At 34.5% G+C, this 21,878-nt stretch overlaps 3 protein-coding genes across 9 annotated transcripts; 2 read left to right on the top strand and 1 right to left on the bottom strand.

Annotated features, from left to right (window-relative positions):
- Positions 1 to 1,150: 1,150 nt before the first annotated feature.
- LOC113731851 (transmembrane emp24 domain-containing protein p24delta3) lies at positions 1,151 to 3,904 on the top strand. The gene is made up of 4 exons (XM_027257324.2): positions 1,151 to 1,504; positions 2,694 to 2,906; positions 3,384 to 3,460; positions 3,576 to 3,904. The coding sequence occupies exons 1-4, from the start codon at positions 1,289 to 1,291 to the stop codon at positions 3,718 to 3,720; spliced, it is 651 nt and encodes a 216-aa protein (XP_027113125.1). The 5' UTR covers positions 1,151 to 1,288; the 3' UTR covers positions 3,721 to 3,904.
- A 1,022-nt stretch (positions 3,905 to 4,926) lies between these two features.
- On the bottom strand, positions 4,927 to 7,454 carry LOC113731850 (F-box protein At1g10780-like). Of its 2 annotated transcripts, XM_027257322.2 has the most exons (4): positions 7,154 to 7,454; positions 5,878 to 6,623; positions 5,503 to 5,783; positions 4,927 to 5,402 (listed from the first exon to the last, which is right to left on the bottom strand). In XM_027257322.2, the coding sequence occupies exons 2-4, from the start codon at positions 6,617 to 6,619 to the stop codon at positions 5,166 to 5,168; spliced, it is 1,260 nt and encodes a 419-aa protein (XP_027113123.1). In that variant the 5' UTR covers positions 6,620 to 6,623; positions 7,154 to 7,454; the 3' UTR covers positions 4,927 to 5,165. The 2 variants fall into 2 exon arrangements, with proteins under 2 accessions (XP_027113123.1, XP_027113124.1); XM_027257323.2 differs by lacking the exon at positions 7,154 to 7,454 and having other exon boundaries at positions 5,878 to 6,777.
- Positions 7,455 to 13,850: 6,396 nt separating this feature from the next.
- On the top strand, positions 13,851 to 18,436 carry LOC113731849 (uncharacterized). 6 transcript variants are annotated; one of them, XM_072079756.1, is made up of 6 exons: positions 13,851 to 14,346; positions 15,620 to 15,729; positions 15,813 to 16,184; positions 16,493 to 17,144; positions 17,791 to 17,821; positions 17,905 to 18,436. In XM_072079756.1, the coding sequence occupies exons 1-6, from the start codon at positions 14,079 to 14,081 to the stop codon at positions 17,951 to 17,953; spliced, it is 1,482 nt and encodes a 493-aa protein (XP_071935857.1). In that variant the 5' UTR covers positions 13,851 to 14,078; the 3' UTR covers positions 17,954 to 18,436. The 6 variants fall into 6 exon arrangements, with proteins under 6 accessions (XP_071935857.1, XP_027113119.2, XP_027113121.2 ...); XM_027257318.2 differs by having other exon boundaries at positions 13,852 to 14,346; positions 17,932 to 18,436; XM_027257320.2 differs by having other exon boundaries at positions 13,852 to 14,346; positions 17,759 to 17,821; positions 17,932 to 18,436.
- Positions 18,437 to 21,878: the final 3,442 nt, after the last annotated feature.

Here is a 21,878-nt window from a genome sequence, read left to right as displayed (position 1 = left end):
ATCATTTGTCAAAATTGAAATTACCAACAAGTTAGAAATCTAGCACCAGCAAGCATTTGTTCGATTGGAATAAGATGATGTTGACTCTGCCCATTTATGACTCATAGCCCACACATCTCTGGCAGCCAACAAAATTAGGCATTGGCTGGCAAGAGTGTTCCATTATGACCATTGAAACCCGACCCGGGCCTGGAACTGTTGTCAGTGCAACCGTTTCGGAAACTTGTGTGCATTTTGCACACGGTATAACAGTATTTGTATACGATGTCACACGAGACCAACAGCGAGTAACACTAGTATAATATTTTGTGGATTCCACACATATTAAAATCTAGATCTTACAAATTTTGTTGGCCAAATTTTAGCTATTAACTGACCGTCCCTGCCCCTCTCTCGTTGAAACCTGGGAGTGATGAAACCGCAGAAAAGGTAAAAATCATGAATATATTGTAATAATTTGATATATATATATATATATAAAATAATTTTAAAATATGTTCACAGGAAACGTAAAGAATTTTCTGCAAAAAACTACAATCCAAACAATTGCATTTGATTTGCATTTTATATTTTTAAAATAAATAAAGAAGATAGCAAAGTGGAAAAGACTTGAGATGCGTGATATTGCATATTTTAACTTATGATACTAACCTTTTAAGGTTGGTCCGAACTCCGAACTCCGAACTTGATTGTGTTTTAGCAGAAACGCCCATCTTGCCGATTTATGACATTAATTTAAAATTCCTAATCAATATATATTAATCGCATTAATAATATATTCAAAGTTGTTCCTATAAATCTTAGCTGCTTTATCACGAAGATATGGCCTTTTAAACGAACTTAAAAATAAGTAGTCAAAATTTTGAACAAGCAAAAGGAAAGATGTTTGTCTAAAGACCTAATTCTATATTAATTTGTTTCTTTGACAGTTGTTTTTGTCAGAAAAATAAAATAAATTAAATTAAATTAAAGCTACCAAAGAAACTGAAATAGGAAAATCTTTGAAGCTCAGTTTGGGCCTCAATTGATAGTTGATTAAAGAAGACAGGCCCATGGCCATTCGACACTAATTCTTCAGCGTTCGTACCATATTGGCCCAATTAACATCTTTTCTACCTAAAACTAAATTAAAAAATTTCCAAATATTATTCCCGAAGAAACAGTAACAGGAAAAAAACGAAAATACCCCCCGCCCCGAATGCCAATCAGAGGGGACAAGATCCAGTTCTGAAGATCCGATTGATATATCTCCAGTCTCCACAACACGAATTCTGACAAGGAGGGAGTAATGGGGAGAAGAGCTAACGTCCACAGGGGATTAGTGCTCTCGGCGCTGTTATCGCTGTTATGCTTATCGGAGAAGGTCGGAGCCGTATGGTTGAGCTTACCGGCGTCTGGTACCAAGTGCGTATCGGAGGAAATCCACAACAACGTCGTCGTTTTAGCCGATTATGTCGTAATTTCCGATGATCATTCCCATCCCACTCCAACTATTTCCACCAAGGTATATATATATATATATATTTCATATCCTAGGGTTTAATCAATTTTACCATTTCTTTAAATTAATATTACAACTTTTATTTTGTACATTTTTATTTTTATTAACTGTTTATTAGAGAAATTAGGCTCTGTTTATACCAGATATTTAAGATGGCCAAGAAAGTTGCAATATTTTCCCACTATATAGAGATTGTTCTATGTTCATTATGTTCATTTTTATTTTTTCTATATGACAAGGTAATATCAGGGTTGGAGAAAAGTTAGGAAATGGAATTACATGAATTTAAAGTCTATAGATGTGTTTGGAGTTATTGTGGGCTCATAGCTTTAGGATCAGGACTACGAATAATGAACTGACGAAGAGAGAGAGTGGGAGAAGATTTCTGGTACGTATTGTGATTCGGTGAATGTGCAACTGAAGGGCATATTCATGGCACAAGGCTCCTGTCAATATGATGTGTGTAGAGGATTGATGTCCAAAGCCTTCTTCCCGGAGGGGAAAAGGCTATGATGTTTAGGACAAATTTTAGACTAGTTACTGATAAGAGTTACTTTGCCATAGTGCTAGATCTTCTCTTAAACTTCATCAATATTAATAATTCTAACGTAGTAGCCACCCTTCTGAGAACAAAAGTTTAATGAAGTTGTATACTTGGTATTTTTCAAAAATTAGTACAGTGGGTAGATTGTCAATACTTAATAATTGATATCAAGAAGCATTGTAATATGAACTGATTTCCAAAACAAGCAGAAATGCCTCCTTGCACTATATTATTTGAAAAGATTTTTTGAAGTTTAGGGCTTTTGTGTTATAGAAAGGATAGTGTATGGTATGGGTAGAGCAGTTAGGATATGTTTCTCTTGGCAGCTGACAAAGTGGTTGGTTGGGATTCTTCCTGCTTAGTGTTTATTACTAATATGCCTAATCTGAAACAATTTGTTGATCAGCCTGTGTGAGCCAAAGGCATGGATCTGCTACCTTTTTATAATCTTGATTCTTGCTATTGACCTTTGAAATTTATGCAAGAAGAAGGAAGGTGTCAATTGATGCATCATGTGGTGGAACCACAATGTTCTGAGACGCTTTTCTTTCTTGCATGCATATTTTTTCTTTATCTGGTAGAGCCCATCTTTAGTGGTGTTCCTTCCTTGCTTAATAGTTCAGTGAAAAACTCGATATGTTCATGCAGGTAACATCACCTTATGGGAATACCGTTCATCACTCAGAGAATGTAACACATGGTCAGTTTGCATTTACAACTACCGAAGCTGGCAACTATCTTGCATGTTTTTGGCTAGTTGAACATAATTCAGTAAAAGGGGATGTAAGCATCAATATCGATTGGAAGACTGGAATTGCAGCAAAGGACTGGGACTCTGTTGCCAGGAAAGAGAAAATTGAGGTGCGAAGTTGAAGTTTATGTACGCTTTGCTGTCATGCATTTCCCCAAACTTCAGTTACTACTGTTTTTTAGCATGCAAGCCATTCATCAATTGTTGTTTCTTCTCCACGGATGTATCATCCTCTATCTATAAAGTCTGGGGATTGACTTGTCTAACTTCCCTTCTTTAGTAAAAAGAATCCGTTCAATGGTCTAGTAGTTATAACTCTGGTTATGAAAAATATCATGTACTTCAAATTCAAATTTCATTTATTTTTGGTAAAATGCATTTCGATTATCTTCTTTTTTTTTTTGGGAAAATTCAAACCTGTTAGACCACCACCTTGATATTGCTGCTTTGTTTGGGAAAAAATAGAGGCCTACTTTTATCTGTGGTTTGAATGATTACCCTAGGTAGCAATGTGGAAGCATGTTCTGATTTTAGTAAGAGTTATGGTAGTGTTCTGGCTAACTGCTTTTTTTCTTTGGCCATATTAGGGTGTTGAGCTTGAGCTACGAAAGCTTGAAGGAGCAGTGGAGGCCATTCACGAAAATTTAATATATCTCAAGTCCAGGTACAGTGTGTATTGAGTTGTAAATGGTCCATTAGTTCTTGTGCTTAATGGTCGTATCTTTTCTTTTCTGTTCTCTTTCATTGGTTATTGATCACTAATTTCTTTTTCTTTTCAGAGAAGCAGAGATGCGATCGGTTAGTGAAACAACAAATGCCAGGGTGGCCTGGTTCAGTATCATGTCCTTGGGCGTCTGCATTTCAGTTTCAGTGGCACAGATAATGTATTTGAAGAGATTTTTCCAGAAGAAAAAACTAATTTAGGCTTCGTTAATCTGATTTTAGTCCTTGATAGCAAATTGAGCTTAATGTTCTTTTTCCCCCTTTTCGATTGCCTTTGTTCTTTATCCAAGTTATGTAGAATGAAATTTTTGGTATAATACTGATCACCCAACTATTACTGTTAGAGATACGAGAAATTAATTTAACATGCCATGTTCGGATAGTATATTTCTTCGTCCGTTGCCCCCCAAATGTTTTTGGCTCGCTGATGTGCTGCTATTTGTTTTCTCATGATGAGCTTTTCCTACTCGTCTTCTTGCTTATTAGTGCTTCAGCTGTATGGTTTATTTTACTGTCTATGAATTGGTTCCTTATTCAGCTACTCTTTGTTTTATTTCTGCTTCCGTGATAGTGAGATTTATTGAATGAATCTTTTTAAGTCTGCTTTATGAGTAGTGCTGAACAAATACTTCAAGTATACTATTAGTAATTCACGCCTTCAAGTGACTGTAGCAATTTGATGCATGTTAGGCAAAAAAGTGATGAGAAAATATATTCGTCGTAAGAATTTTGGGTAGAAAAATGCAGTCCAAACTGCAGTAATCTACCTCATCCATTACTTTGGCAGTAAACTGCAGAAATAGTTAAGGTTCTTTACATGAACTGTTTCAAGTTCTTGTCTCATCTTTTAGGCATATATTGCACTTACTAGTTTTAGGATTCAGGTTGCAGATCATCAAAAAAAAAAAAAAAAAAAGGATTCAGATTGCAGTAACTTATTGAAGTAATTCATTAATAAAGTTTTTGATAAAAAGCACTTATTAAATGCTTAAATACTTTTAAATATATTGTTTGAATACATAATTGAATAAGTGTTTATTGTATTAGATAATGTATAATTTAAATTTTTTTAAATGTATTTATCTCTTTATTTAATTTATAATATTGAATAAATTGAATAAATTTAATATTTTATTTTTTAAAACATGTATTCTTTAGAGCGTGGGAGCTAACTAATAAGCCATTGCTCGGTTCTAGTACCTGATGACTTCCCAATTGAGGAGACACCTTGTCTGTGTATTTTCCAGAAGCTGCTACAATCATAGAAATCATTGTATAACATAATGCGTCCATCTTTTGCTCCAAAATATCCCAGGAGATACTCCTGTTAATTGGCAAAATATCCAAAACTTGAGGTACTGCTATGCTCAGAGGGGTTGCAAGTCAAAAAGAATTGTTGCAATTGAATTTTCTATTCAGTTCAAGATAAGGTGTGCCTGCATGTCCATTACTATTCAAAATGCATCACTGAATGATCCAAAAAAGGAACATCACTCCAAGTAGAATTCAAAGAAGAGTTAAAAAAATTTGGATTGACACTATGAAAGAATAGCGAAGAAAGTCAGGGTTGACAATGCATCTGTCAATGCAAATTACAACATCAAATTAGAAAAATGAGGGAAATTTTTTTCCTGTCAAAGTGATGGTTATTCAATTGAAACAATTCTCCGGTTGATGTATCTGAATTTACAAATATCCTCAAAGAAATCATCTGCACTGCTGTGGCTGCTCTTCATCTGAAGAATCTTTATGGTCATCTTTCTTAAGTTCCTTGCATACCGCAACAAGGATTCCAGGGTACTCATTTTCTGCTCAGCATTTAAGGGAGATCTGATTGTGATTACAAGCTTCTCCAGGCAAGGAATCACAAACCTTGAGTCCACCTGCCAAGAAAAGGAAAAACAACATGACCCCCGAACAGTGACTATATGCCTAATTAAACATCAATCACCAACCAAGAGAGAGTTCTTAGTTCATGCTCACATTTTTTAGGCTGTTCTTCTGGCAAAGAGCAGCAAACATGGCACCATGTATGTCAAAGGTTAGCAGCTTGGGGTGGCTATTGAAGAAGTCAACCAAATCAACCTCCGGAAAGGGCAATAGGGCATCAAAATCACCCGTAAATTCTACCTTCATATAGAGGTGCTTCACCTCACTGGCCAATTGCAGCATTGTACTTATAGCATTCCAGCACCACTGCACTCCTCTCATAGACAATGACTCGAGGGCCACAAGTTTTCCAAAATCCACTATGTATACTCGACCTGGCACGAAACAAGCCATGATTGGTGAACATAACAAACTCCATAAAGAAAATTTTTTGGGCAAAGAATTGGCTTAAAATAACATGACAAATACCTGAATTATTTGCAATGGTGAGATCTCTCAAGCATTGTGTTTCTCTGACTCTAATCCAGCTACAGCCCTGAACTTCAAGTAGTTCGAGCCTAGGAGAAGTGATAGAAATCGAGCAATTACCCAAGCCATAGAAGTCAAGCTTGCATTGCTGCAGAAAAGCCAATTCAATTGATACGGACCCCAATCCCTCACAACCAAGGAGAGAGAGATTGGTTAAAGAGGGACAAGCTCGTAGGGCAGCAGATAGTGCGGGATCTTCCATCCTAGCACCTACTATTTCAAGATTTTTTAGCCTATGAAATGTGTCCCACTTTGGAGAATGAATCATTAAGACTCCCCAGAGCTTCAAGGACTCCAAATTTGACGCAGCCCTAATGCAGTCCAACTTGGAAGGGATATCAACACAAGACTGATGATCAATGATGTTGTCCATACGCAGCTCCAGGTTCCGAAGGAATGGCCCTTGGTGCAGTAGCCAAGAAGCAAGGCCAAGACTGGTAAAAGGGCAGTAGACAACAAGGTCTTCTAACCGATCAATGGATGAAACCATCCCCGACACAACCAAATCCGGGGTCAGCCCACATTTGAGGTTATCAAAAATGTTGCGAGGGAAGTAAAGACTCCGAAAATAGGGAATTGAATACTTCCATCGCTGGGACACACAAGCGCAAGATGCCACATCTTTGGCATTATTGATATGGGACAAGATAAATTGAACAACAGCATCAGGCAAAGAGTCCATATATCTGGGTACAACAATCAAACAGCTAATGTTTAATTAGATTTAGCTATAAAAATCCAAACTTGAGCAAGGGGGTGAGGAAGAATTCCTCAGAAGAATGATTATCTTGAGCAAATTGAATAGATTTTTACTGGGTTTCATGCACAAATGAATATAATTCAAAACTCCAATCAACAAAATCAATCTTAAGCAAATAAAGCAGTTAAAAACAAAATTTAAAGAACCGTCTATTAAGTTTCAAATGCTACAAGAAGATTCTATATTAGGACTTCATTATGACCAGATTTGTAAAACCAAAACCGATAAACATTTGAGCTTATTGCCTCAAGCTAAAAGCTCAATATCTGAAGATTCATCAACAACAGAAGCCAAAATGGGAAATAAGATCTTAAAAGAACCTGCGTAAATCAAGCGAAAAAAAAAAATTCTTCCGAGCGTAAAATGGCAAATAAGATGCAATAATGTCCTACGTAAAATGCACAGAGGAATCACAATTGAATTGAATGTAAAGAAACAAGAGTTGGAGGAGCTTACAATCAGGACGTGAAGAAAATGCCCAAATCAGAGCTTTACTGTTTGTGGGCTAGAGCTTATGGGAGAGAGAAAGAGAGAGAGCAGTAGAAGAAAAGAAGACGAGGAAAGAGTAGGCGCGGGTTTATAAGGAGGAGGGGGTGGTGGTATAGCTGAAGCTGTTCAAATTTCAAAGTTTTCGAAAAGTTTGTGCGTGAGATGGTGAGGTGAGGGTGCGTTTTGCTGTGGGGGAAATATTTTTGGCTCTGCACATTTTGACGCCAGACCCTCTCTCTCTCTCTGTCTCTCTCGTCTCTTTCCTCTAAATCCCTAGCATCTGATTTGAATCTCATAGCATGCAATTTCTCAAAGGCCCGCCTCGTTTTTGAATTTTTTTGAATTTTATGACCGTTTTTGGCATTGTACTATTGGTTTACTCGAGTCTGGTCTTGGTCTTGGGCTCTTCCTAAACTTCTAGTAGTGACATTTTAGACTCTTAACCAAATCAAAAGTCGAAATGGTATGGTAGTTCAGTTGAAATGAAACTCACATATCAACAGCAAACTTATTTTTATTTTTATCTCTCTGTGTTACCAAGGAGAACTACTTACTTCCAGCATTTTTTTGCTTCTTTCAATATATAGGCACTAATACATTTCAGTATTGTTTGGATAGAGTATTATTTTAAACAATAAAATACTGAAGCATTTTTTGTGATATGATATACTTGACATAAAAATGTGATTGAAACTATAAAAAAATATATTGAGTTTGTTTGGATAAGAGTTTATTTGGATGATTTATTTGAGATATTTACTGTAGCACTTTTGTGATGTGATGTATGTGAGATAAAAAGGTGGTTGGGAAGATAAAAAGGTGATTGGGATTTGTGAGGCAAATTTTTTTTTTTCCAAATTGAAAAATGTGCTCACGATACAAATCAAATATTATTTGGCATAATTGAGCTATCCAAATATAAGTTTTTTGGGATGAAGAGTCTGCTATTATGATTATAAAGTTCTGTACTGAGGATTCTTTACTTTAGCTATTATATGCTGCTTCATAAAAAAAAGGAAAAAAGAAAAAGCTAAAATTAATCAAATTGAATCAATTAGATGTTTTTAATCAAGTACGATAGACTTGAAAATTCAAATTGGATTAGGACAACTACCGCGTTATAAACTATTACTAGTATTTGGATGAAATATGTACATAATAGACTTCGTTGTAAGCACGTCTTCTTTGATGATTAGACTTATTCTTATGGTATAGAAAGCTTATGTGTGAAGATTAAGGGAAAGTTCGATAAGAAGGGGAGGGAGGGAAGGAGGGGGAGGGGGCGGTGTCAGTAGAGAAAGGAGGAGGGGATAGGTTGGTGGATGGTTGTTGTAGGAAATTTCAACAAATTTTAAAAAAATGTTCCAATTCCAAAATACATTTCAAAAATACCTAATTCAAACGGACTAAAAAAAAAAATTTTAAAAACACCTAATCCATACAGATCATAATTTCTTAGTCAAACATACAAAATATGTCACACTCAAAACACCATTCTTTCACACAGACACAACACACAAAAAAACACATTTTCCATACTTGCAAGTAGTTCATTACTGTCAAAAAGTAATATTCAAGAAATTAATATCATATAAACTTAAAATATAATATTACTATTTAACTACAAAATACACATGAAATAAAATATTTCATGTGTAATTTAGCTGGTTAATCAAATAGAATTGACTATATAAATTCAGCAAATCAAAAGTTTAATGATTAAATTTCAATCTTTAAATTTCAGACTTCAATTTGCAGTTTTATCAAGCCACCCTGCCTTATATTTTCCTCTTTTTTTTTTTGTTGGGTCAAAAAAAGCCGCCCTATACTAAGTTTTCTAAACTTGTAAAATGATCTACTCTTTATACACATGGTACAACAGCTCAAGGCCACGGTTGGCTAATGGGGTCTTCTAAGTTAATTACGGTGGTCAACCTTGTTTTAATTCATTCATACACATTTGCATGGCTTATGCTAGTAAATTCCCTATTAGAATGCTAACACAAATCAAAAATCCAAAGATAAGGTTATGCTTAATGTTGAAATTGTTTTCTTTAAAAAAAAAAAATGCAAACGCTTTACAATTTATGTTGTATATCTAATTTATACCCTCGAGCGGCATGCATTAAATAATTTTATTTTGATAAAAAAATTCGAATAGGATCTAATTCTTCTAACAGTTCTAATGGAAGAAACTTTAACCATTAGATTGGGTCTCCAAATGGCAAGAGAAGCAGGCTGGAGGGAAATTGCAATCCTATCAGACTACAAAACAGCTACGGACCAAATTAGAAGCAACAATGTGCAGGATGGTATTCTAGCAACCATTCTAGAGGACATTGAGGATCTAACACAAGGCTTTGAGTATCGCACAATATCTTTTGTACCTAGAACGTCTAATGTAGCAAGTCATATGCTAGCATATTTTGCAACAAAGCTAGTTAATGACATCGACCGGGTAAATGATTTCCCAAGCTGGTTGATAAAAGCAGCTAGGAAAGATAAGAGGGCTGTTGCCCCTTTTTGTAACTAATCATTGTATTATTAAATGTTAATATATATAATGATATTGCCATTTGTTGAAAAAAAAAAAAAAAAAGACATCTACGGGAGTTGGCATTTGATAGTTAAATTTTGTCAACCCTTCTACGTACAACATTTCCTGATAGTTTGCTCACGCAACGTGCAGCCTGCCATCATATATATATATATATATATATTAAAAAATAATAAAGACGGGGAACGAATGAACGAAAAAAGAGAGAAATAAAAGGAAGGAAGGAACTTTATAAGACCGTGTCTGTGTTTTAGTGTCTAATTTTCATCAGGTCAGTACAAGATGATGAAAAAAAAAGTAATTCTATTGTTTATATTAGAAATAAAAGTAAAAATATAGGTAAATTAACTAGATCAGAAATTATTAGAGATATTTTTACTGTAACACTTTTTGTGATGTGATGCATGTGAGATAAAAAGGTAATTGGAAAGATAAAAAAGTATGTTGAAAATTGTAATGATGATATAAACAAATATATTTTGACAAATAAACCGCAATCCAAGCAAACCCGATAGCCGTCATTTTGCAAGACAAATGTACGTGTTTAGATTTCCAGACATATGCAATGTTTTTTTTTTTTGGAATCCATATGCAATGTTTATCCCTCACAAACACGCGAGACTATCATCATCTTGCCCGTACCCATGTTTATTTGTCCCCGATCCAGATCATGCACGTTACTTGAACTTGACCAAAAAGGATAAATCAGCATTCGCGTACCATTATTAGTTAGACGTCAATTCATATTACGAACTGATAGCGTACGTGATCCAGCTACTTCAAATTGCATCTATACAATTATTTTCCAGCTAAGGTCAGCCGAAGACGACAGAGTCTTGTTTCTTGTGACTCTCAAAACTGTCGAAAATCTCCGCTGAATCGACTATCACTAGAGTGGTTGGTTACCATATTTACTGTACACTAATGTGGCTTCTTTTATATTCATTTGAGTGCGTGATACATTCATATGGTCTACTAATGCGACTTTTTTTAGATTCATATGGATGCATAGCACATTTGTATGATTTGATGGTAATTCAGTTTCCGTTGATTCTCTTGATCCAGTTGGGTCACATCCTTAAAATAGATTAGAGTAGCAATGAAAGTAGACGGTAACGAGTACCAAAAAAAAAATCAAGAAACTTGTATAAAAACTATGGGAGTTAGTATTCGTATTGAATGACTCAAGTAAGAATCCAGTAAAGCCGTTCGTATAACTAGAAATTTCCCTTGTTACGCAGTCAAGAAATTTCCGTTTTTACATTAGGCTTTTTTTTTTTTTTTTTTTTGGGTTAGGTAGAAAATAGTCCGGATATGGCATTTCATAGCGAGCATCGCGAGACATGGCGTCTATCATGGTGAGATGGCAATGAAGTAGTAGCATATAGATATTTACATTTTGACTAATGTAGCTTATGAAATGTGGATTGAGTTGTTTTTTTTTATATATATTTTTTGATGAACTTGGTCACGAATTATAGTACAGGTAGGATTAATTAATGGTTTGATTTACAACTTTTTACATCAACATTACAATTTTCAATACAACTTTTTATCTTTTCAATTACCTTTTTATCTCACATACATCACATCACAAAAAAAATGTTACAGTAAAAATATTTCAAATAATTTACAATCCAAAAACACTAGTGAGTTTGTTTGGATTGGCTTGATTTCAAATAAAAAAATTTACATCACAAAATTCAACCATCTTTTTATCTTCCCAATCACTTTTTTATCTCACATACATCACATCACAAAAAGTACTACAGTAATTATCTCAAATAAATCATGCAAACAAACCTTTTATCCAAACAAACCTTATGACTTTTAATCTATAGTAGCAGCAGTTATTGTGCTCGTGGGTACATGGTTTACGCACGTAAAAGTAAAGTACTTTGGGATCCACTTGTGAGCAAGTGAATGGTCAAATTATGGAATTACTCGGACCGCAAAGCGATCCATAGAGTAAGCCCCAAGAAATTCAACATGGATTATCTCAATCATTGGGAATTAAGAAAATGATGAAAAGAAGCATTATGGGACGGGACCGGATTACTTAGCTATTATGGGAGATTAGTTTATAATGAAAAATGAGTAGCAACAAAGACAACTGCGCTGCTGGGAGTGGTGACAAATATTGCACTTTATCCGCTTTGGTCCCTTTGTTTTGTTTAAGCGTTATAGTGTACTATTCATTATTCGTGGGCACGCCTTTTCCCCTCTTCCCACCTTTCCTTTTCACCTTTGCTTCTCCTTAACGTTCCGCAGCCAAATAATCAAATTTTTAATTGGGCAATTAATCCCAGTCCATAAAAAACAATTATGTTGGTTTTCGTTTTATAGGAGACATTTGCTATTGGCACCACTGGTCCAACTTTTGACGCACCACTGACTCACCAAATTAAATTACTGTAAGAGAGAATTAAAAGGATCGCTAAACATGCTGTGATTGCGCGGTATGATATATATATATATATATATATATATATTTAGTGTAAGCGGGAGGACTCGAACCCGAGACCCCTCGCTTACACTCCCTCCCCCGTATGATTTTATTATCGCTAGATTGATTTCTTTCTATGGATGCTTATTCTTTCTACGTAAATGAATATTTTTAAGCATAATTATTTTTATTGAAAGTGCCTTGAACATTTTTTAGGGAAAAATTGTTCAAAACGTTATCATAATTCGTTAAATGAATTTTTCATCATTCACTTTTAAAATATTAAATTTACGGCTCTGTTTGGATTTAAGAATTTTTCAAAAACTAATTTTTTAAATACTATTAAAATTTTTAAAAAGTACTCTAAATTTTTTACTGTTTAAAAAATATCCCAAAATATATTCTAAAAATTCTTCTACTCTTAAATATCCCAAAATATTTTCTAAAATATATTATTAAAACTCTGTTACAGTAAAATTTTTCAAAAAACACCAAAAAAAAGACATTTCTGAAAAATTAAAGTTAGCAAAATTTGGTCACAACTCAAGATTTCGACCTCTTTTTAGCTTAAAAATCAACACGTAATTCACATACAATCATTTTTTATGTATAGAAAAGATCAGATTTCACTTTTTTAGTGGCAAAATAAATATGGATTTAGTCAGATCTCACTTTCTTAGCAAAAAAAAAAAAAGGTTCGAATTAGATCTTACTTTTTTATGGGCAAAAATTAATATCGATCGGATCATTTATTTAACTATAAATGGAATTTGACATTTTCATCTATAAAAAAAAACCATGTATAGATCACATGATAGATTCACAGTAAAAAGTTGTTGAAAACATACATTGAGACCGAAATTATGGATTTGATTTTTGTAAATGACGTAAAGTAATCATTTTGAAGTGAATAATGAAAAGTTTTATTTGGCGAAATATGAGAAACATTTTGAATGATTTTTTTTTATTGAGCTTTCAAAAATTTTAAGAAAATTTATCTTGAAGAGTGAAATCGAATAATAAGTTTTACAAAATGTTCCCAAGCATGCTAGAAAAACTTTTTGTATAGCCATGCCTTAGAAGCATTACGCTTCTGAGCAAACTCTTTGATAAGTTCGAGCTTTTATTTCAATTGAGATAATTAGTTTGGTACTCAAATGAAGGAATCTGATCAAAATTATGAAAAAAAAGTCTAACAATCACGTTCTATATTTTTTCCCTTTTATCTCCAAATTTAATAGCATAAGATTAAATTGAACAAAAAAACATTTAATAGATATAGTAGATTTTTCTATTTTTTTTTATCATTGAGGCAATCAAAATATATTTTTACAGTTGCCATTTAAGATAGAAAAAATAATTTATAGTTCTTTACCACAACAGTTGTCTATTTTTTTTGTTTTTTGCAAAGATTACAAATTTATTCCCCATCACCAATCCGATCCGAATCGAGCCTCACACTTGAATATAACCAGTTTTCAAAGATTCAAATATGACATAATTTGAATCATTGAATTTTTAAAAATCAGGTTCGTCCAAGTTTTGGCCCCAAATCAATGGCTGATGGGTAATAGTATCAAATGGAGTGTCCGTATCAATCTTTTATTTTATGATGTAATTTACCGCGATATTCCACAATGAATAAGTTCGACGCTAATCCCAAACACGGTCTTATAGTGAACTACGTGACTGAAGGGAAGGAATAAGAGAGAGACAGCATATGCTCACTATGGAATTCACTTGTCCCTGACGATTCCAAGACCCAGTTGTCTCTACCACTTTTAGAGAGAGAAAAATTCGCCAAAAATTAACTCCTACAGAGAGAAAGTGGAGCAGAGTAAGAATTGAGGAGTGTGGGCTTGGAGTTGGGCGGTTCAGATGCTGTGGAGATGGGGAAACTGTCGCAACAGCAACTGCCAGTCGCACGGCAGCAACAACAACGACAAGGCTCGACTGAGGAGGGCGGAGTCGGTTCTTCAATCTTCTGCTGTCGGAGATGTTCGGCGGCTTTCAACAGAATTGCGAGAGATTGCCGTTGTAAATGCGTTTTTGTTTTGTTATTAAGCGTTGCCGTGTTTGTCTATGCCTTGTTTTCGGTCGTTCATCTTTCATCAAAGGAAATTGGGTATGATGCAAAAGATGCCATCAAAATCCGTGGTATGCATTCCCATATTCAGTTCAAATTACTTCCCATTTTGCGCTTGGATCGCTGTGATGAAGGCTTTTTGTTTGTCTGGAATTTTGTGATGAGGGTTTTCTTTTTTCTCTGGGTATTTTGGACTCGTGGGTATTTTTTTTACACGATATTGATCAATAATTTGGATTTTCAGTTGTTTGTTGAAGTGGCAGCACCTCGCCTTTTTTTAGATATTACGTTGTTTGAATGATGTCTCCTGGGAAACCTCTGTGGATTGTTGTTTAGTTTTCCGGATTAATCTTTTTTTTTATTTGTTTGAAAGTATGTGAGCAAATTCTCTTCCTTTAGAGATTCTTACTGGGAGAGCTATGTTAAGATGGTTTTAAATTTCAAGCAGTTTTGTCAATTCTAGCTGATTGTTTTGAGTATATGCAAAAAAGGTAGATACAATAATGTAGTCCTTCATGGGCCTTTTTTTCCCTCTCTCTACTGGAGTTGATATTTCCAATTATGGGTAATAAACTTTGGGCTGCTGAGGTTATTTGTAAGATGAAGATGAATACGTCTTGGTAGCGTGGTTTGACTTAAAGACCTTGCGTTTTTCTGCATTGAAACGTGTTGATTGTATGAGTATATGGGCACGGTTATATGCCGCATAATTTTTTTTTTTCACTTCTTGTCCCAAGACTGCTTGAACATTTAAACTTTCAAATGTTTAGTGTCTCTTGCTAGTGTCTTTTGGCAATTGCTGACTGCCATCAGTTTTTTTCCTTTCTTTCTGGTTTTCACAAAATCCATAATGGAAGTGTTACATCTGGTATCTTGTTTTCTAATTTATCTACAGAAGTAGTTCAAATTGGCGGGTCGTCCCTGGAAGCTCATAATTTCCTGGGCAGTTCATATTCTTTCTGCTTTAAATGAGACTTTTTCGGCAGAACTGATTTTACCTGAAAACATGGGAAATAAAGATATCCTTGAATATTCTGGATTAGATTTCTCTTCCAACTAATCAGTATATGTTGCTGTTGGTGTGCCAAAATTTCCTGGGAAGATATATGAACAGCAAAGTTTGTCCACTCTTTTGTTGCCTAAATTTGTTGTTTGTTGCTAGAGTTTGATTTTTTTTTGAGTGGTTCTCTCTATTTATGCAAGATTAGCATGCTTACGATAGTAGCACATGACTTTTGTGTATACCCCCTATCTGAAATTGAAAAACACAAGAAACTGGTGATTTTTCTTTACATGTAGCTGACAGGTTACTTATTTTTCTTCTTCTCATTCTGTTCTTTTCAGCCACAGTTCAAGCATACTTAAGACTGCAGAAGCCTGTAGCACAGCTTCTGCCTCACATTAATGAGTTAGAATATGATATCTTTGGGGAGATAGGTGTTCCTTCTACAAAGGTTTGCAACAAGCCTTTATAGCTAGCTCTATTTGTGTTGGTGAAATAAGATACACTTAACATAACATTACTTCATTTAAATAGGTTGCTGTCCTATCCATGCACCGGGCAGGTTTATCTAACGTTACGGATGTGGTCTTTGGCGTCCTTTCTGATCCACTGAGTGTTCCCATTAATCCAGTGTTCCTAAGCGTGCTTAAGTCGTCTTTTGTGGAGCTATTTCTTCAACAGTCCAACTTGACACTGACCAACACAACTTTCGGAGAGCCCTCTTCATTTGAAATTCTGAAGTTTCCTGGTGGAATCACATTAATCCCTGAGCAATCTCCTTCAATCTGGAGCGTACCACAGATCCTCTTTAATTTTACTCTTAACAACCCCATTTATGAGATTAGAGAAAAGTTTGTTGAGTTGAAGACACAGTTGAAGTTGGGTTTGGATCTGATGCCTGATGAGGTATACTCGCAAAACTGTTGACTCGATAATTTTTAGATGAGGTGTTACTTACTTTACTTTTTACAGTGTAACAATTGTTCTGGACGAGAATAATGTGGTTCAAAATTTCCCAAGGTTGATATTTAAACATACAGAAATTTGCACATTTTGATGAAGTTCACATCAAGGGATAATCTGCCTGCAATTTTGAAAAGAGGAAACTGAAATTGTATTTGTTACTTGCTTGAATAGCTTGGTCCTAAGTTATTTATTCCCAGTGATACAACTTTTCATCACAAGATTATAAGTTTTTTTTCGCTTGTCTGCAGACCGTTTACATACAGGTAACAAACAATAATGGATCTACTAGAGATCCTCCAGTTGTAGTTGAAGCTTCAATTACTTCAAACTGGGGGATTCTGTTACCTCAGAGAATGAGACAATTGGCCAAAAAACTTATGGGGTCTCCAAAAAATCTTGGCCTTGACATGTATGTTTTTGGTAAAGTTAAGGAAGTCAGTTTATCTTCTTGTCTAAAGCATTCCCTTGACATTTTGCCACCAACTCCATCGCCGTCTCCATCTCCATCCCCAGATTTACCATTTTATGGATCTGATCCTCCAGCTCCTGTGCCCAACTTTCCTCTTTCAGCACCTTGCTCTAACTTTGATGTATATGCACCTTCTGATCCAAGCCCAGAGAATGATCTTGACTATTTTTCTGCACCTTTACCAGCAGAAAATGGCCCAAAGTGTCGTTCTGGGCTTTCTCCAAGTTATTCACCAATCTCTCATGCCCATCCACCTAGTCCTAATTTATCACCAAGTGCTTCTACTCCTTCCACAGGATCTATAGCACAGACTGGCCCTTCTCCTTTACCTGTAGTATCTTTTGGTTCTGGTCGTGGCTGGGAAAATGAAAATGGCAGAAGATTGGCGTCGCCACCACACTCATTGCCCTCAATCTCAGCTTCCTCTATGTGTAAGTTGCTACTTCCAATACTTTGATTCTTAGTTCCATCATTTGAGTAATTATTGATGAGAAATGCATTCCCAAATAATCTATGTTGTTCAACACCACTTTGGTGTAGGAGATCTTGAGTTTAATGGATTTAATCTGATCCTGATAATAGCTGGAATAGGGTTTGTTTTCAAAGGTAAAAAACCTAAAAGTTGATTCTTAGATATGGGACAAAGATAACCTAGGATTTACACATTTAGGCTTTACTAGGATTAAGCTGTCCTTTAGAATACCAGCAAAACCTTAGAAATCTGTGCTTTATTTCGAATTTATACTTGAAGGGATAGGATCAGAGTTTTTCTTTTGCGTCAGGATAGTTTGGTATTTGACCTTTTGTTGCTGACCACTTGATTGGATGTCATTGTTGTGGTTAACTTCTAATACTATATGTTGATTCATGTTGTCTTCAGTAAGTTTTTGATGATATTTAAGTCTCTCTTTGTTATGCTTAGTTCATTTCTTGCACCCTACTACCCGCAGAGAGGGAGACAAGGGAAAATAGTACAATAGAGATAACAGAAGTTTGTGAATCTTCACATTCATGATGATTTGACTTTTGTCTTTGGATACAACAGATCAGCCGATTAACTAAGGTGTGCATTTGCAGATCCTGCGCTATCCTCTCCCTACCATATCTGGTGGGTTTGCTTATTCGGCCTCTTCATATTCCATCTTCTTTCTTACCCATTTTGATGACACTTGTGCCGCATTCTACTCAAAGTGGAGTTACCAGCATGCGTCATGGCAGGTTACAGTTTTGCTTTGGCTAGGATGATAAAAAGTTTGGCAGAAGGCTTTGGTTTGTAGGAAGACAAGGAATGCTAGTATACATGAATCAGAAAGTTGCAGGTTAAAGCCATAAAGGTGGCTGGCCACTCTCTTTAAGTGTGAAATATTTGGACGGTATTTTTCTGGGATGATATTCCCGAAGGGAATAACTCCTCAAGACATTGAAGGCTGATGATGAAGTTACTACTACGACTCCACTGCAGTCTTTCAAGGAAAGCCTAATTGAAAGCAGTGCAGGCTCTCCTTGAACATCTGCAACGGGCTAACCACAATTATACAAATACATAGGAGAACTAGCTAGATGATCGCAAATTAATGTTCTTGAGTATATATTTATGCTAATACCACTATTAAGCAATTGAGGATGTTAATTGCAGATGAGTTTTCATCCTTTTCTACTCTGCCTTGTATGCATTGTATATAAAAAAAAAGGGAGGTTGTTGTAGCAACCTCTCTCTTTGCCATGTGTATAGTCTCTTCTTTTGACAAGTGGTAGTTTTCATTTTAAGTTGAATTTTTGCTCCACTATTTTCTTTCAGTAGCCAAAAATCATAAACAGCTCTCCTCTTGAATTCTTTTCTTCTTTCTCTTTTGCCTTCAATCCTTATCTTCTTCTTTTTTCCTCATCTTCCTTTTTCCCCTCCAATTTTTTTTTTATAATTAATTATGCTAAGATTATTTTCTTACTATTGTTTTAGATGATTATTGTTGATCATGGAAAGGTATCATAACAATCAACTGATTTATATTGCCACTTTTTCCTCCATCAAATTTAACTTTTTAATCCAAAATTTTGCTTTTTACCTTTTTCTTTTCCCTCATTGTAATTTTTCTTTGCATTTCATCCTCCCACTCAATCAGTGCATCTTTTCCTCCTTCCTCTATTATTAACTAGACGTATATTTATTTTGTTCTTTTGTTCAAAAATCATGATTCATGATCATCTCTTTTTTTATAAAAAACATAGACAATAGATCTTTTATCGCTACTCTTACTATCTAGTATATTATATATTTTTTTTATTCCCGTTTTTTTCCCTGATTCAAGCTGCCATATATGGACTTAATTTTTTTTCATTAATTATATTTTATTTAGCGTTTATCATTTTTCTTTTTTTGCCTCTTTATCCTGTTACCATGGTGTATTTATTTATTCTGGTTTGATCTCTTTGATATTCATTAGGTCTTATATTATTTTGGTTTTGCAAGTCAATTCTCCTTGTGTGAGATTTGTCTTAAATCTAAATGCGAAATTTGTATTTTGCAATTCTGGTGTTTTAGTTCCTTTTCAATGCATAATTGAATCTTGCACTTCCTTTAATAATTTGTATATAAAAGGTAGTAACATTGGCCCCTCTCAATAACATGAGATAAGAGTGATTGTGTAAACAAGTTTTTCATTTCCAACTTAACCTAGCAGCCCACAAGATAGCATTTGCAACTTAAGAAAGAGCATTAAAAATGTCAAAAGAAACGGAGGCTAGTTGAGCCTCGGCAACATATTAAAGCAACAATGAACAACAATCCACTTCATCTTCTTTAAATAACTAAAGAAGCAGCACAAGAAGGCTAATGAAAGAGCTGCAGAAAAAACAACAATTACGAAAATAAATAAGCTTTCGGAAGTGGCAAGGAACGAATTACTGGGACTTAGCCATAGTCAATCTAAGGACTAAAACAAGGCTCCGTCATGTAACAAAGCAAACTCATATAAACAAGCAGCATCACTGAGAATACGAAACCAAATTTAGAATGATATCATGTTATATACAACACTTCAAGAAGTGATTTAAGTGAGAAAATTTTGGCATATTCATTCCTTTTAAGACTGACATTTGGTCTCAATTAGAATAAAAAATAAATGTTAAGAGTTATATCCCAAACCTTACGAGGCCTAACTGAAATTACTAGAAGCTTTAGGAGAAGTTACTGAATTTATCCCTTAAATTACTTTACCATCGATCAAGACCTTTTTTTCTTTTTTCTTTTTGAAGAAACCAACCAAGACTTGACATGTCAATACAACAAAATTACTACTGTCAAAAAAGCCTACGAGCAAAAATGAATAATCGGATGGACATAGAAAAATACTTTAAGAGCACAAAGACTAGCTAACTAATATAGGAGGGAGGAATGGGTTGAAAGGTATAGGGGAAAGAGTGTAAGTGGGAGAAGTGAGACGTCGCCCACTTACACTAAAAAAAAAAGACTAGCTATTTAATATCAAAAGCTACCGCAATAATTCTATATATATATTTTATATTTTATGGAATGGGTTAGATGGTACAAGAAGAGGAAGTGTAAATGAGAACTCTCCAGATTGAACTCTCCCACTTATACACTTAAAAAAAAAAAACTAGCTATCTAATATCAAAGGCCACATTAATTAATAATTCTACATGTTTTTACACTTACCAACCTATCACTCTACCCAAGCCATCTCAAAGGTCAAGTATTTCAGTCAAAGAACCCCAACCGTCACAAACTAAGGCTCACAAATATAAACATGAAATTTTGAATAGTAGAAATAGATAATCTAACATAAGTTTAATAACAAAATAAACACATTCATATAATACTTAAAGAAAATATACAAATTTTTTTTTACTAATTTAAATTATCAGAAACAAAAGATGCATGCAATGTATAAAAGAACATATTGTAATATTAAAAAAATGCAAAATTTGTTTAAAATATACTAGAGTTGTTGACAAGTAATTACAAATGTTCTATTGCTGTCCGCCTAAATCTTTATGTTTGTTTGGATTGGCCTTTATTTCCCCAAATATATTTGCTTACATCATCTTTACAATTTCCAATACGCCTTTTTACCTTCCCAATTACCTTTTTATCGCACATACATCACATTACAAAAAGTGCTACAGTAAAAATATCTCTACTAACTTACAATCCAAACAAACCTTTTGCTGAAGTGTATGGCTAGACAGGGACCGAGATACATTGGGGCAGTAGGGTTATTCTACCTCTGTCCCTCTGAAAATCTATGAATTGTATATATGCAGAAATTATAACTATTGCCTCATAATTATGGAGTATTGTCCCACTATCTTTCAATAAGATATTTATAAAACGTTATTCTTTGTTTGTCACCCTTTTTTTTAAACTTGGTCTTTAACAAATCAACAAAATTAAAAACAAAAAAAAAACCATATCACCGCTCACAATTGGGTCAAAATCAATCAATAAGGACTCAATTTTATCAATTTATTCTTCCTCACGTTTCAGTGTACTTTTATCTATACATTGAAACTCACAAAAATTAAGCTCTTTTTTTATTTCATCTTCATTGGAACTCAAGCCTTTACAAAAACTCTCATGTACAAATAGGATTCCAAAACTCTGATGGTGAAAACAAAAAGCTGTGTTGCATAACGAGTAAGATGACACTTTTGAAACGTCAGTTTGTTTTTTCACATATCCTGAAAAGGGAATTTTGCTTACTCTTGCCTTTAGTGGACGGTAAATACGCCTTCATTTTTTGAGGTCTGTGGGATGATGGAGAGAAAAATATATTCGTAATTCATATATAGATGCATTTGGTGACAATTCGGTGGGAAGGACCATGGGACATTTTAATATTTTGATACTTTTTTTGTCATCAGCTTGGTCTGTTGTATTATTTTGTGCATGGATGACACTTATTAATTAATATTACCCACGAAAAAAGAAAAAAATTTGATAAAGTGAATCTCAACCGTGGCTTACATTGATAATAGATAAATAAAAATTTTCTAGTGTAATGTCAGGCACATGAGGACTTAACATCAATTTAATGAGTTTTGAGGACCTTAGCAGTACATAGTTAAAAATTAATAACTGCCAGTAGAGTTAGTTAGAATGCTGATGCATTACTAAGTCGGTGGAAATGAGCTGAATATAAGCAGCT

This window comes from Coffea arabica, chromosome 2e, assembly GCF_036785885.1.
Source record: "Coffea arabica cultivar ET-39 chromosome 2e, Coffea Arabica ET-39 HiFi, whole genome shotgun sequence".
Classification (NCBI taxonomy): Eukaryota; Viridiplantae; Streptophyta; class Magnoliopsida; order Gentianales; family Rubiaceae; genus Coffea; species Coffea arabica.
Note: the sequence above shows the minus strand (reverse complement) of the source record. Positions and strands in the feature narration are given on the sequence as shown.

Bases quoted from the DNA above. Each gene is read 5' to 3' on its own strand.
- LOC113731850 (XM_027257322.2), bottom strand. From the start codon at position 6,619: ATGGACTCTTTGCCTGATGCTGTTGTTCAATTTATCTTGTCCCATATC. The intron at 5,784-5,877 runs GTATTTGTCATG...GTTTCGTGCCAG, and splicing joins CACCATTGCAAATAATTCAG to GTCGAGTATACATAGTGGAT. The intron at 5,403-5,502 runs GTGAGCATGAAC...TTTTCTTGGCAG, and splicing joins AGAAGAACAGCCTAAAAAAT to GTGGACTCAAGGTTTGTGAT.
- LOC113731851 (XM_027257324.2), top strand. From the start codon at position 1,289: ATGGGGAGAAGAGCTAACGTCCACAGGGGATTAGTGCTCTCGGCGCTG. The intron at 1,505-2,693 runs GTATATATATAT...ATGTTCATGCAG, and splicing joins CTCCAACTATTTCCACCAAG to GTAACATCACCTTATGGGAA. The intron at 3,461-3,575 runs GTACAGTGTGTA...TTTTCTTTTCAG, and splicing joins TTAATATATCTCAAGTCCAG to AGAAGCAGAGATGCGATCGG.
- LOC113731849 (XM_027257317.2), top strand. From the start codon at position 14,079: ATGGGGAAACTGTCGCAACAGCAACTGCCAGTCGCACGGCAGCAACAA. The intron at 14,347-15,619 runs GTATGCATTCCC...TGTTCTTTTCAG, and splicing joins AGATGCCATCAAAATCCGTG to CCACAGTTCAAGCATACTTA. The intron at 17,145-17,790 runs GTAAGTTGCTAC...GTGCATTTGCAG, and splicing joins AATCTCAGCTTCCTCTATGT to ATCCTGCGCTATCCTCTCCC.